General features: G+C 38.5%; 1 protein-coding gene and 1 long non-coding RNA gene across 5 annotated transcripts; one reads left to right on the forward strand and one right to left on the reverse strand.

Annotated features, from left to right (window-relative positions):
* Positions 1-377: 377 nt before the first annotated feature.
* On the reverse strand, positions 378-1935 carry LOC306991422. The gene is made up of 3 exons (XR_013796091.1): positions 1767-1935; positions 1360-1575; positions 378-408 (listed from the first exon to the last, which is right to left on the reverse strand). It is a non-coding gene; the product is annotated as an uncharacterized lncRNA (long non-coding RNA).
* A 943-nt stretch (positions 1936-2878) lies between these two features.
* Positions 2879-15500, forward strand: sltm (SAFB-like, transcription modulator). Of its 4 annotated transcripts, none has more exons than XM_079589825.1 (20): positions 2879-3142; positions 3880-3967; positions 4047-4102; positions 7442-7469; positions 8560-9157; positions 9779-9822; positions 10043-10143; positions 10278-10427; positions 10571-10686; positions 10789-10949; positions 11056-11153; positions 11231-11287; positions 11397-11539; positions 11626-11806; positions 11901-12025; positions 12118-12291; positions 12450-12773; positions 14032-14167; positions 14251-14411; positions 14561-15500. In XM_079589825.1, the coding sequence occupies exons 1-20, from the start codon at positions 3008-3010 to the stop codon at positions 14655-14657; spliced, it is 2973 nt and encodes a 990-aa protein (XP_079445951.1). In that variant the 5' UTR covers positions 2879-3007; the 3' UTR covers positions 14658-15500. The 4 variants fall into 4 exon arrangements, with proteins under 4 accessions (XP_079445951.1, XP_079445953.1, XP_079445952.1 ...); XM_079589827.1 differs by having other exon boundaries at positions 8617-9157; XM_079589826.1 differs by having other exon boundaries at positions 14254-14411; positions 14561-15376.
* The last annotated feature ends 585 nt before the right edge of the window (positions 15501-16085 follow it).

Below are 16085 nucleotides of genomic sequence, written 5' to 3' on the forward strand. Positions count from 1 at the left end.
CTATATATTAAGTCAAGGTCTATTTAAAAAAAAAATAAACGTCATTTTTTTTATTTTAAAGAAGACCGAAGCCTTAATTTTATCTATTATTTTATTATTTAATTTATTAAACAATTGTATAAATGATGCACCAAGCAAAACTGATAAATACAGTTTACCTTTGTTTTTTTTGTTTAAAAATTAGTAACAGGAATGAACATTGGGTGTCCATATGTGTGTGTATATGAGAGAGAGTGTACGTGACTGCATAACATTTCTGTGTTGAAGTGATGTACTATGTGCTAGTAGTACAGCGAAGGAAAGAAGAAAGAAGGAGAAGAGAGAGGAAGGGAGAAAGAGGAAAGTCTTGCTCCTTCCCCTGCAGTATGCCATGGGGATTCTGGCACCTGCATGGGTTCTCTCCATCTTCTAAAATATAAGAAACACAAAACGTTTCTGTCACTTGCTGTTGGACTGGCTCCTTGGAAGTATTCACAATCTAATACTAATGTCTACAATTTAAGTAATTCCAACCTTCAAACTCATAATTCAGGTGAATAGCATTATATCGACTAATATTTACAATATTAAATCAACAAAACTGAGGACTCTACTCACTGCTGTTCCTTTAACTCCTGTTATTTGATTATGAGTAACAGGATTGAGTTTTTAAGCAAAAAGGTATCAAATACATGATATGGCCACGTAGCACATAGGCATAAGGACACTGAGCAAATTCTAGTGATATAAAGACACACAACAATGATTTTTGTAGGATTTTAATCATTATATTTCATAGTTAATTTTAGAGATAGAGGGTGGGGATATGCAACAATGCAATTTTTTTGGTGTTCTATGCAGTTTTTTTTTTTTTTTTTTTTTATATACATTTTAATTTTGCAGTTAGCTTAACTGATGCCAGCTATTCTTTTTAAAGTCAACTTATACTCAGATCATCAGTCATCAAGCTCCTTAACTGGTCACATTTTATAATACAAGTAAAACATGGCCTGGTTTCCCACTTAAGCCAGGATTAGGCCTTTTACAAAAACTTTTACAAATGTGCCTTAGTAAAAAACATTACGTGCGTCTTGAGACAAGACAGTGGCACTATTTTATGATATATCAGTGGAGGTTTCTTTCAGTTAAAACAGGCCAATCGTGCATAGTCTGGGACTAGCTTAAGCCTTGACTATATGAAACTAGGGGAAAGAACTTAAAATACAACTTAAGAATAATAAAATGGATGACAAAGTGACTTAAAACTTTTACATGGAATTGTTGATTCTGAATTCATAAAGTAAATGCCAGGAGAAGAGCCTGGAAAACCATGACAACATAAATGTGCATCTGTGTAAAATTGGAGTAACGGAAACTCACCAACAAAGACAGAAACACAGTGCTACAGAAAAAGTTCTCTGTTTAGGACTTTTTAAGGATTGAAGCTACTCTTCTGATGCAAAAAGGATTGCAGGGGTTTCCACCACGAGCAATGTCCCCAAGCAGTTCAGGGGCATAACGGAGCCATTTTTGCAGTTATACAAACTTTGGATTTGGCCTCCTTTTTCTCAGCCATCACTTGTAGTTGTAAGGCATCTAAAGAATACAAAAACAAACAGGAAGTTAGAACTGCACAATGTGATCGGTAGTGTATGACTGGCAGAAGGTGGGTCATAAATATTTGGAAATGTGACTGTTACATTTGTTTTTTAATTTGATTAAAAACACACTGAATTCAAATGTATGACTTTTTATTTTTAATATAAATCTTTTAGGTTGAAGTATACCCAGAAGCAGGGAACAAGCTGACGTACTGTAGCTGAAATCAGTTGATTCAAAACTTCAACTCCCTCGATCACAAAGCCAATGTCATCAGGTGGTTCATGAAGTTCTCCCTCGCCTTCCGAATAATGAACTGCCACTGCTCAAGGTCACCCTCAGTCATCTGTCTGGTTATCCTATATAAAACAAACAAGTTTCATTGTCTTTTACTATCATACAAAATACACAAATTTAGACTTTTTCTGAAAAAGAAATCAAAATAGAATATGCAGACGTTCAACTCCCTGTGGGGTCATAAATACAAATATTTGCATGTAAACTGAAGGTTTAAGAGACTTTTTGATTCAAAACCATTAATTGCATCCCTACATTGTTTTTGATTGAAAGGAGTAAAAACAGACAATTAACTGGCATAGAATCCTGCTGTACATAAAGCAAGATTGATTTGATATTGTTTATGTTGATTCAATGTTAAATAAGTGATTTAATTGAAGTTGAAAAAATATTGATTTTATGTCCATCTTGATCTATTTTTCATCGTTGAAATAACATTATTTCAGGGTGCAAAACCTGATGAAAAATCAATGTTAAATTTCAACATTGATTCAATGATCTTTTGGTTAACATTAACATTGATTCAATGTTGATTCAGTGTTGGTCTGGGAATAGCCTATAGATTGCATTTATTTAGGCCTGGAATAAATGCAAAAATCCTTAAAAACACTAACTTGATGAGATTTATTCTTTGTTTTAATAAATATGACATTAATTACATTGTAGACGTGCCGATAGCAACGCCTCTATCGCAAAAATTATCATGCACAATATTGTTAATATTGCACTTGAAAATACTGTGAATAATTCCTTATTACAAATGATTTAGACATTTAGAATGCATTTTAAGAATTATTTTCCATCACTTTTCCAAATTATTATGCAGGTGACATAACAACTCAGATTTTCAGTTTCATTTTTTTTTTTTTATATATATTTTTTTATATACAAATAATACTTTTTGCATTAACCTTAATTACTTTTTCGTTAAGGGACACTGTGTTGTCAATCTAACTAAAACCTTGGCGCGCGCAAAATATGTAATAAAATCTTAGATAAATGTGTCGTATTTGTATTATCATGAATAGAAAATCGTCAACAAGGGGTATATGGTTGGCTGTCCTCTGTGGTGCTCGTTGAGTGTGTCGCTGTCGTGCTCGCGCACACACACAGATCCAGTTACACGGGTAAAATGGCGTCGGTGGCCATTTCAGCGGAGACTAAGAAGATTACAGATTTACGCGTTGTAGACCTGAAATCTGAACTCAAAAGACGAAATCTGGATATTACTGGGGTAAAAAATACACTCATCGCAAGATTGAAGCAGGTAATTTTAATTTAAAATCGTAAATTACGGTGACGTGTTAGCGCTCGCGATCTAGCTTGATGGCTAGTGAGTTAGCATAAGGTTAGCCATTTTTATTCCAAAAATGTTTGTATTCCCGGCGTTTTTTTATGTGTTTACTAACAACACTAATGAAATGCCCGTATTTCGTTTTGGTGAAAACTTGAATTTGCGTGAAATATGTATTAGTATTTTTAGAAATTAATCTGTAAGTTAGGCTAAGCATTTGTTAAGCAGGCTAACGTTAAATTATATTAGCGAATGCTGCTGCACGCGCTCAGATCAGTTGCTTCAACTTTAAACGAATTCATCTCTATTTACAGTTGAATTGTCAAATGTAATGATGTTATGTGTAACAATATATATATATATATATATATATATATATATATATATATATATATATATATATATATATATATGTTACTAGATTTAAATTAGTAAGGTTTGTGAGCTGCAAAACAGCATAGCACCTGGTCGTTGTTTTATTGTAGTTCATTGTGCAGAACTTTTAGTTCTGTGCAGTAGTCCAAATTTATTTAACCAAAAAGTATGTATTTTGTTGTTTAAACCTTCTGCATGTTGTGTGTTTAAGACCTGCACCTTCATGCTTCGCAGTTTTACATCATTCTGCTTGCTACACAATTACAGTGTGATAAGTGGTCGTTGACCAGAAATTCTCAATGTTTGAAATTGAATGGTCTGGTTTTTGTGTGCAGGCGATAGAGGATGAAGGTGGTGATCCAGACAGCATTGAGCTCACCATGTCAGCTGACACACCCACGAGAAAACATAGCAAATCTAAAGGTAAATCTTCACTATATGAACTCAACTTCTTTAATTAACTTCAATAAGTTGATCAAATTGCTTTATTGCACATCTTCAGGAAAGAAGACAGACCTGGACGCTGACACCACCATGGAAGAGGAATCCTTATCTAAGGTATGAAAAGTGTTGAAACTAATAAATTATTAATATATTGGTACAAATTTGGGTACAGTTTTATAAAAGCATTTCTTAATGGAAAACGTATCTAACCCTTTGCAGGTTCTCTATTAGCATTAGGTTTTAATCCAAAATATTGCTAAGATTTGGTTTCAAAGCAAAATGTAAAAGCACCTATTTGGCAATATTTTCTGTCAGTCACTCTCGTAACGTGATAAATTAAATCTGACTCCTGCTGCTGATCTGTGCTGCGAGTCTCTCGGCTCACGCTGCATTGAGCAGACACGTTCAGTTTTTAATTGTAGTGTCTGTTCTCTAACGCAACTAAATTATTTTTATTTTTATTAGGCCTCTATCATATATATTTTTAAACTACAGTAGTGCTGTCAAAATTGCTCAAATGACGTTTGAATATTCCTTTAAAAAAAACATATATTCGAACATCTGGATGTGCATTTTGTCAAATGCGCATCCAGCATTACATCAATAACAGGACAAATTAATACAAAGAGACATAACTACTTGAATAGGTAGTTTATTTAAGTTTAAACGTATTCGACAACGTATTGCTACACAAAAACAGGTAAATCAACTAATGGCCAAGACCGCAGACCTCACTTTCGCTCGCTCGCAGGCACTCTTTCTCTCTCTCGCCCTCACGCTCTCTGCGCATAGCGGTTTAAATGAACAACAACAATAAACAAATTTTGAGTGCTGATCAAGAGTTTTGTGCAAGCAATTTAAGGTCGTGACTCTTGTCCCAAATATAGCAGGCTTCATTCAGTGATTGAAACAGATATTATTAACATTAATTGAAGTTTTACAGTATATAGAACCGACATTGAACGCTCCGAGCGAGCTGTGCTGTGGTAAACGTGGAACTTTTCCTTGACATGAAACTGTAAAAGTGGAAGCCTGCAGTGCATGAAACTGCTGTATCTAACCTACCATATTCATGCAATATCTATTTAGTCAGTACAGTAGCCTACACTTTAGAAATGTTTCTGTTTGTTGCTAGTGGTCAAATGGTATGCTAACTGTATCTTACATAGCTTGCATACTATCTAGTACCAAAATCCAAAGTACTTCCAGACATGGCTTTTTAGATTTTGGGGGGTTAAATCACTTTCTCTGCTGCGGTCGAGTTGGGCTCTGCACGTTCTGCCATATTCCATGTAAGTCAACTTTTTTTGTCTCAGGCAGCGCGCGCCTACTCGCAAACCAGACAGCTGCGCCTGTTACCGCGGGCGTGTTTTTCCCATAGACTGTAAAACAATTTTTTTTCCCACATTCGAAAATATACTTTTTCACCTTCGAAATTTTGTTTTTTAAAACTATTCGAATATATATTCGAATTTAGAATATTCGTTGACAGCCCTAAACTACGGTGGGGTCTGTGCCGCGATGGGCAAGTTATGTAACCGGTGAATTAGAGAGGGTAAAAGTGAGTGGGTCTTGTTGTCCCACCCACATACAATGGTTCCAATGCCCATGGGAAAATTAGAATGTTATGTTTTTAGTGATCTATAATTGTTTTCAATGTTTTGGCAAATGGCCATCTAATGAACTGATATACATAACACCCCCCACCCCAATGTCCTCGTTCATTGTGATGTTTCACTGTAGTGTAGACGTCGTCTGATGCCAATTTGGTAGACATCGCCCAATCCTAGTACATATATCTTAACTATTATTGCGCAACTGTAACGCTTTAAATTGGATGATTTTTAGGTCAATGTTTTGGCTATAAGTCAATGATACGCTCTGTCGGCAGGGAATCGTGAGATGTCGCCTCAAACACCTCCAGTGGCTTCTCCATCAAAATGGCAGTTTAGAATGCAGTCAACAATCCAGTCATTCATAATAGATCTGTGGTTTGATCTTTTATTTTGAAATCGCGATGAACAATTTTTATAAACATACTAGGGCTGTCCGTTAAACGCGTTATTAACGGCGTTAACACAAACCCATTTTAACGGTGCAAATTTTTTTATCGCGAGATTAACGCCTAGCAAACTTTGTAGTTTTTTTCACATGCTTTTGCAACAACTAGTAACGTTATTAAAACTACAACACCACACCGGATCTAGCTAGAACAGAAACAAAACAACAGGCACGCCGCACACACCTGTTTGGGCTTGCGATGCGAACCGGCCAAAGAGTGAACGAGAAGCGCAGCGCCGAGCCGCGTCTAGGACAACTGAACGCGTCTAGCATATTCTGAGAAAACACTTTCTCAGTTTATGGCCAGCAATAAAAACGCTGAATGGCGCCGCCGGTGTGTGTACACTCATAGAGAATAATGTGTTCGAATTTTAAATACGAGGCGCTGCACGACGCGGCGCTTCTCGTCTGAACGTTACGTTTTGAGTGGATGAATGATGAGCGCGAGACGCCGAAATGCCAATAAGATTCTGAATGGAAAGTTTACTTTTAAAAAGTTGCTAAATGGTTCAATTGACAAGACCAAAGTGATCTGTGTGTTTTGTCGTTGTGAACTGAGCTATCATCGCAGCACGTAATCGCAGCAGTCTGAACTTGATGGCCAAGCACACACACAGCTGATGCGTTTCTATAACGTTACCTCGTCAGTATTTCTTTCACCCTTTTATTGATGGACAGTGTTACATTGTGTGAGAGATTATTTGCTCCAAGTGAGAATGTTAGTGTGGAATTGAACACAGTGATGCCAATGTTGTTTTCAATAAAAAAAAAACATTTGCACAAAGCAAGCCGATCCATTTTTCCAGGTTGATAAGAGCATTAAAATGAGAAAAAATAATGGGACAAAAAGAAATCAAGAGACATTTAGAATTGATAAAAATGTGCGATTAATCGCGAGTTAACTATGACATTAATGCGATTAATCGCGATTAAGTATTTTAATCGTTTGACAGCCCTAAAACATACTGATGTATTCTCATGTGTTGGTGTAGGTTTATAAATTATTTCAGTTACAAATCTGTAGAAATGGTGCATGTAGTTTTCCTAACGTCACAGCTTATGCAGAGATGGAATTTGTTAACCAAGCTGCTGAGATGCTCTCCAGGCATGTAAATGATAACAGTGCATATATTTACTTAATTATCATTTGCAGTAAAAGTCACAATTATATAATTCAAGCACTGTAAAAGTTTTGCCACAAACTCAACTCCATCATGGTGATATCGTGAGACAGCTTTTTACATTGATGGGAAATATAAAAAATATTCCAGATTATCTGCTTTTTTGTTTGTTTGTCTTATTAGTTATTGATTAGTAAGTATCAATTAACAATTTTACCCAATTCTTTAGAACTTTCACAAATTCTTATATCAGTTTTTGTTTTATTTTCAGGAGACTGAGGAAGAGGAATCTGAAAAAGGTATGTCGGGTCACTCATTAGGGTGGAGATGTAACGCTTGTTTTTCAGGTTTCAGAAGGTTGGACTTCTCTTGCTTCCTTTTTCTTTTGCTGTTTTTCAATCTCAACGTTCTAGCCGTGGGTCTTGCGACAATTCACAGACATTAAAACGTTCCATCTGGACCATGTGCTGCATCAAAGGACAGATAACGCCTCACCATTTGTGTTAACATCAGTGAAACTCCTAATCTCATCATCTAATTTGTTCAAGAGCACATTACCCTGCCACCACATTTCATCAGCAAGAGGAAGCCTTTCACCCACTCAGAGAGTTTCCTCTGTTCAGATCACCACACCACCAAAGGTTCAGCAGGATGCATCTTTCTTTCTGTTGAGTCTGGACTACCTCCTGAAATGGAGACAGCAACAGGCTGAGTGCCTTTGACTGGTCAGAACATATGTTAACCTCGTTCACCAAAGTCTTGACACTTCTTTCTGACTGCAATATAGCCGACATGGCTTAAGTGGACATCAACATCACTGCTTGTGCTTTGAACTCATTCAAGACTGGACGCCAATCAGTGGACACCCATTTTTAGCCGTGTTACTGGACAGAATGCTGTGAACAAGGCCAGATTTCTCTAACGGATCAGAGAAGATTTGCCACCCTGTTTTTGATTCGCCTCCATCAGCTGTAAACTGAGATGGACAGTCAGCGGAAACGTTTGAAAGAAGACCCTCGATGTGACCACAAGAAGCTTAGTGACATCTGGCAGGAGGACTTTCGTTATGGTATAGATATGCAATTTCACTCTGACTGAATGCATGTCTGTAAAGCAGAGAAGTGCGTCAACATCACCCAGTTGTGGAACCTTCAAAATGTGGACCAAGATAAATTGTCATTGGCGCTTATATTCAACGTTGCGAGAAGATTGTTCAACCTCTTCGTTGTTCTCTAAGGAATGTTTTATGTCTAGCTGTGGTTTCCTCACCCTCGATGACCACTAACACTAAACTTGCTCTTTGTTGTACTTTCTAGGTCACGTAGCACAGAGATGTGAATGTTAAACAATGTGTTTTTTGCCATGTTTTATGCTTGTTAAATCCCTCAGATGTAACTGATACTGATGATGCTACTCGTGACAATTCTAAAACCTTCTCCTGTGAAGACGGCCTTGGAGAGCCTGAGACTGAGGCAGGAGTGGAGCCTGATCTTGAGACTGAGGCAGATGTGGAGGCTGAGGCAGATGTGGAACCTGAGCCCGATCCTGATGTGGAGATTGAGGCAGAGAGAGAAGCTGAGCCTGAAGTCCCAGAGATGGAGGCCATGGAGAGCGAACCTGCTCCTGAACCCGTAAAAGAAGTTGAGGATGACAATATATCTGTCACCATCCAGGCCGAAGATGCCATCACACTGGATGTGGATGGCGACGACCTCCTGGAAACAGGTAAACATGTGAAACTTCCAGATTCTGAGGCAGACAAAGGCTGTGAAGAGCCTGAGGCCACTGCTGAGATGAGGCAGGAGACCGATTCATTGACTGAAGCGATAGATGGCCACAAGGATGGTAAGAGAGATGACGGGCTGAAGTCTGACGCCGCCAAGAAAGACCACAGAGAGGCCTCGAAGAAAGGAGAAACGGGAGACAAAGAAAAGGATTCTGGGAAGAAAGGCCCCTCTTCAACTGGGGCGACAGGTCAAGCAAAGAGGTTTGTCTTTCTATGTCAGTTCTTTAAGATACTACTACCAAGTTCCAGCTCAATAAGAACTCAGCATTGTGGGTAGCCGCAAGAATTTTTTCATAACAAGTTGTTCATTGTACCTAATCCCTGCCTTTGGTTTGCTCTTTTGGTTTGGTTTGCCATTTTTTCGAGTTTGGTAATTGGAGTTAAACGAGGAGCAGAAAAGACGTCTGTTACGCACACATTTCCAGCACTTGCTTTTCCAGTCCCTACTTATGGGTTAAAAAAAAGAGCAATAGTTCCAGTGATGTCAGAGGGGTTTGTCAGTCCAGTGAAGTGATTCTCTCTGAAGTTGAACACCCTCCTGAGGATGTCATTGGTCAAGGGAATAAATTGGCAGAAAACCTGACCCACCTTGCTCCTGTGGAAAAGCAAGAGAAAGAAGCCTTATTGGAGTTTTGTCCGAGTGCAAGCCTTGCCTATGGGGATTTTTTTGTTCTTTTCCTTTTTCTGTAATGCACCAAACATTTGTGTAACCTTTGTTGTCCATTTGGAGATGTACCTCGGTGCCCACAGTCGTCTCTCATGCTATGGTACTCATTTAAGTATTTCTCTCTTCTTGTTGCTCTCATAATATTCACATTTTAGCTCTTCAAAGGACAGAGATGGAAAGACTACGAAAGATGATAAAGGTATGACTTTATTTCCTAAATGTGTTTGCAGTATAGATACAAATTTTAAGTATGGATACAACAGCTGGTGAGAAATGACAAAACATCAGTATTAGCCTATTCTGTTTTTGAGAAGTAAAAATCTGCCTGATACACTTTGAAGTTTCATTATTTGGAAAGTGAATCTGCTCTGATGCTCAAGTTGTCATTAAAGTAGTGGCATGTCTTGTTCTGTCTTCAGGGAGTGGCAGCACCAGCTCTACTCGCAATCTGTGGGTGAGCGGCCTGTCGTCCAATACCAAAGCAGCTGATCTTAAGAACCTCTTTGGCAAATATGGAAAGGTAACGGCTCTTTGTATGTTATACATTAGCACCAGCATCAAATTAACGTGCTTGTGATGTTGTGAGGGATTGTAATGTTGACTACTTTTGTAACATTTACAAAAAAATCTTTTTTACATATTGTTTTAAAATAGGTTTTTAGTGCCAAAGTGGTCACCAATGCTCGTAGCCCAGGAGCCAAATGTTATGGACTAGTTACCATGTCATCCAGTGCAGAAGTGGCCAGGTGCATCTCTCACCTGGACCGCACAGAACTCCATGGACAACAGATATGTGTGGATAGGGTAAGAACTGTGGGGTACTCAACTTACTTGAGGGATTTTAAAGGATTTACATTACTGCAGTCAAACATCATCGTGTTTGTTTTTGTGAAAAAACAAGCGGTATTTCATACTTAATCTCTGATCTCGTGGTATCATCCTCATAGGTAAAAACTGACCCATTCAAAAAGGACTTCTCAAAGAAAGAGGGAGAAGAGAAGACAAGTTCCAGTAAAATTTCTGGAGAAAAGCGCACTCTAACTGGAGCAAAAACCTCCAACAAGTAAGAGTTTATGTAATTTGAATCTCTTTCCGTTCTATTAAGGGGAGGAGTGTTTCATTGGTTATACACTGGTTATACGTTCCTTCCTTCTTGCTTTAATAGGACTCCAGTTTCATCTAAGAAGGAGGAGAAGAAATCAGACAAACCCTCTGAGAAGGACAGCAAAGAAGCAAAAAAACAGGACCCCAAAAGCAACAAATCTGATGCACCATTTTCCAATTCAGGAGCTGACATAGCAAAGAAAGATGATAAGAAACATGGACGTATGTTATAGTTTGGTTATATTCACTTACTGAGAAAGTTTAAGAACTTAAAAATACTTTCTGTTTGTGTTTTTTAATATCTGTATCCATCCCTTTCTATCCACAGGAAAGAGTCCAGGTAATATGGTTTTTGACCATAATAAAGGAGAGCAACACTTCAATAAATCTCGACCTCCTTTCAGAAGGGGTGGAAGGTTTGAGAAGGTACTGCAGACATCCTCCGTATGAACTGTATTATCATGAAGGAGGTAGAAGTTATCTGATTGTGTATTTCTTTGCAGCCTGGTCCACCCAACATGATGAACCGACGTCCCAGATGGTTCATACCACCTGAGGAGGTTGGTTAACTCCTTTATTCTGAGAAGACCTAGATAACCGTAAACACGATCTAAATTAAGACTATATACACTAGTATTTTCTTTGAGAGTATTTTGTTCATACTTGCAGATGGAGATGATGAAGAAAGGACGCCCCATGCCTAACAAAGGTGGAAACAAAGACATCCTACCATTTGAGAAGATGAAGGAACAGCGCATGCGTGAGCGCATGGTCAGGATGGAGCGCGTTCGCAGAGCTATGGAACTGCGTAGGTAGGTGTACGTTCTTTTACGTTCACACACAGAACAGTAAAGTGCTTGAGCTGCAGTCTGTAATGCTGGTTTGGTGTGATATCCAGACGGCGCGAGGTAGCAGAGCGAGAGCGCCGGGAGAAGGAGCGCATCCGTGTTATGCGCGAGCGTGAGGAAAGGGAGAACCTAATGAGAGAGCGCCAACGACTGGAGGTGGAAAGACAGAAACTCGAACGCGAGCGCATGGAGAGAGAGAGACTAGAACGGGAGCGGATCCGTATAGAGCAGGTACAACCACAAAATACCTGCCTGTGGAAACTCAAAGCAGAGATTTTGTTTCTGTCTTTACGTTGATGTTTCAAAAATGTATGTGTGTGTGCAGGAGCGACGCAAGGAAGCAGAGCGTTTGGTTCGTGAACGTGAGGAACTGAGACGGCAGCAGGAGCAGTTGCGCTACGAGCAGGAGAAACGAAACAACTTAAAGAGGGGACGTGATGTTGACCAGAGGTGTGCAAACAATACTGTTAGATATTAGTTCTTGGGGTCTAGTTATCTCTATGGTTCAATATGGTTAAGTTTTTCCATCTCTGTATGTGCAGGAGGGAAGACCCATACTGGAATAGTGGTAAAAAGATGCAAACGCAGCCAGAGGGTCGCATTGGTCAAGCTGGAGACTACAATAGCCGACAACAGAATCGTTTTAATGATTTCAACCCCAGAGACCGGAACCGATACCCACAGACATCAGCCGGGCAATCCAACAACTTTGATAGGTAAGCAATCACAAAAACAAGAGTAGGACAGGAAGAAGAGACTGATTTTCCACAGACACTTTCATTCCAATGAGTAAACCTACTAAATTTCCGAATTGCCTCAAGTTGTGAATGAACGGCAACCGATGAATCCTTTTTTCTTTTCTTTTTTTTGGCAGACGCAACCGCTTTGACAATGAACCTGATTCAAAGAAAAATCGCCCTGCTCCGCGCCGAGAAAGTTCAGGGTTCGACCGCTATCCAAAAGACTTTGAAACCGTGCGAAGACCAGAGCCACCACCTCCACCTCGCACAGAGCTGCGAGACAGCGATCGTCGTGAGATCCGTGACCGTGATGAGCGCAGGCAGGTGTCCATGCCTGATCGACCAGCTGGAGGCAGAGCACCACCTCCTGCCATTGCTCACTCACGCACCCCCAGAGACGGCAGCCATGCTGGCTGGAAGACTGATGGGGGAATGAATGCGAAGCAAGGAGATGTGAGGTACAGATGAGCTTCTGTTTGTGCTCCCTATGCTCTGGTTGGGAATTGAAATTTAGTACCTATTCAGTATAACTTTGCTAATTTGATATAATATCGAATGATTTTCATGACAACTGATTACATTACCAGTTCTTCTGTACTTCTGCTTTGTTCCATCAATGTGGACAAAACCGTATTCTGACAGCAGTGTTAGAATTCTTTAATTTTATTTAGGGGAGATATTTACTATTGATTATTTGGTAACACTTTACAATAAGGTTTCATTAGTTAACATGAACTAAGAATGAACACCATTTATTAATCTTAATTTCAACATTTACTAATACATTCTTAACAATAAAAGTCGTATTTGTTAACTTTAGTTAATGCACTGTTAACAAACAATGAACAACAGTATTTTTTTATTTAACTAACAAAGATTAATAAGATTAACAAATGTATTGATCATTGTTAGTCCATGTTAGTTATTACATTAATGTTAACAAATGAGACCTTTTTGTAAAAGTGTTACCTATTATTTTTACCATTTATAATGAAAATTATGAATCGAATGAAATCACAGCATCTCATCCATTTACATCCAACACAACATATTTTTTATTGTCAATAAGACAAACTATTATTTCTGTTACTTTTAGAAACACATTATTGTTATCAAATACAGATGTAGCTGTAAATGATGCACACAATGTCAGGAAAGAATCATCCCTCTGCTAGAATACATTTTAAATGCACTATGGGGCATTTTTGCCCTTACAAAATAAAAATAAAATGTGTTCCTTTCAAAAGCATGAAGAAAAAAACAAATGTATAGCCACCAGCCTCATGTATAGAATCACGTAATATTGGATTTAATCCTAAATTTCATATTTCATCTTGCATCAAATGTGAGGAACAAATCGATATTAAAAGGCAGAAACATGAAAAAGTCCTTATGCCAACTGAAGAGCATGTGTGCAAACTGCGCTCGTATACCAGTAATTATAATAATACAACATCGATTAAGGGAAATTTATTGTGCATACGGATGACTTGTACATAATTTATAGGAACATTTCAGAAACATTTGTACGAACATTTAGGATCATATTAATGATCCTATAAATGAGGCCCCAGGTCTTTCATTAAAACAACAACTCTCAAATCAGTCTTGAAAGATATTAAATATCTCACTGAATAAACACTATCACAGACTGATATTTCAGGCTTGGCGTTCATTGAGCTGCTGGTAACCAGTGATTGCTGTTGATTATTACAGAGCCGTGCGAATGCGTCCAGAACGTCCTGGCAGAGAAGGTCCCGGACCTGCCATAAGAGGGGTGTCCACAGCCAGCCGTGGCAGAACCAGCTTCAACAGCCGAGACGGAGGCAGGCCCGTGGTTATGGGAGATCAGGTGAAGTGCATGCCTCTGACATTTAGATTTGCAGACCTCCAGCAAAAGGAATGACTGAATAACCTCCATCTTACTTACCACAGCAGCACTTTGGCAGTGGCAGGCAGGTGGTGGTGGAGCGGCATGGACGCGATCAGGGCCCCAGGAAAGACTGGCACGGGGCAGCAGGCTCACAAAGCGGAGGATTCGCAGATAACCGTCGAATGGGGGACAGTAGGCCTGGCATGATGGCACCACACTCAAGGTTTGTTTTGATCTAGAGTGCATATTTCAATATGTTGTGTCTCTTCTATTTATACCAGATCTAGCCACCTTATTTTTAATTAACAACAGGTGAAGAAGTTTTAACGTGAATGTTGACATTGCATGCATACTGATTGTTTCTTTCTGCAGTCATTCCTCCACTGGTTTAAACAGAATTGTGCAGATCACTAATGTTCCCATGGCCGGTGGCAGCGGAGGATTCAAGCCCTTTAAAGGAAGGTTCTAGCATCTGACTCTTCACAGCAAATAAATATAAATACTTTTTTTGTTTCCTTTTTTTATTTTGAACCTCTGATGTTTTTAATTGGCTTAATTTATAGCCTCGAGATTATTGTAAAGATCAACATTGATTTAGTTTTTTGTAAGGCTTTACATGAAGTTTTTTCTTTCCTGAACTGTACTCTGGTGATCTGTAAACAACCTTTGTGCACATACATGTTTTCCTGACATACTCTAGGTGCAGCTGTACAGCTTATTTCTTAACGTGTTTGTTTAGATGACCATAACTTCCTGTTCTCTCACTTGCTTTGGGCAGACTACTGTGTGTAGCACTGGACACATCTGTAATTCCGTTAACATTTCAATGTGATCCTTTGTTTTGGTTAATGATGATTCAAGTTCATATTAAATTATGTGGATTTGACATCTCTGTGTAGTTTGTAAGTGCAACCATAAGACTTTAAATGACAATAAGAAGAATCACACAGACTCACTGACCAGATTTCCTTTAATCAGATGTATTGTCCCTCATCTAAGGCATTTGTTACAGAAAAATTGTCCATCTACTTTTTGACACTGTTGGGCTACATAAATGTTTTTGGTCTTTAATGAACCTTACCCTCAAGGGAATTGTTATATCTAATTTTTTTTTGTCCTTTTTCTTTTTGCTAAGTTAAAATCTCTTGTGTAAATATACACGTATAAAGGATATAAAATAGAAATTGTAATGGGACTGTTCCTTAAAATGATTTAGGAGTACATGTTGTATTCAGCTGTTAAACATGCATCACAACTGCATTTCCATTATGGACTGACCCGGTAAAATTTAAACTTCAAGACAAATACACCAAGAGAATCCTTTCCAGTTCCCATCATTAGCAGAAAGCATGTAACGTGTGGCATTTCAGTGTCAGTGAAGTTCAGAAGAGAATGATCCTCCCTGCTCATTAGTAATGCCCTGTTTCAACTCAATCAAAAGCCCTCTTTTCAATTGCAGATTTATTTTCCATATCCCTAGATGGCACTAAGATATGAAACATCAAATTATATTCATGAGAAGTCTTGCAAACCCTTGCTATCTGGAAAACGGGGCAAGGAAAATAAAATCTAAATGGCAGCATTTAGAGTGGAACTGAACCTTTAGCAAGTTCCTTATGTTCAGTCCTTAACATAGCTCCATAAATAAGCCTTATTGCAAAACATGGTATTTACTGGGTGTTATGAAACGGGTTCAGCTGTAACCACACAAAATCTGGTGATTCTAATTGTGTATAAAAAGAGGTATATTTCTCATCTAGTGCATTCAATGTAACAGTGCATAAATAATTAAAATGGTCTATGACCTATAACGGAGTTTCAAAGGATGCACACCAATGGCCAACTTAGCAGACGAGGCCTTGGAATATTTACTGATATTATTTGGGGGTCAAAAATA

Source organism: Phoxinus phoxinus (genome assembly GCF_949152265.1).
Source record: "Phoxinus phoxinus genome assembly, chromosome: 2".
Classification (NCBI taxonomy): Eukaryota; Metazoa; Chordata; class Actinopteri; order Cypriniformes; family Leuciscidae; genus Phoxinus; species Phoxinus phoxinus.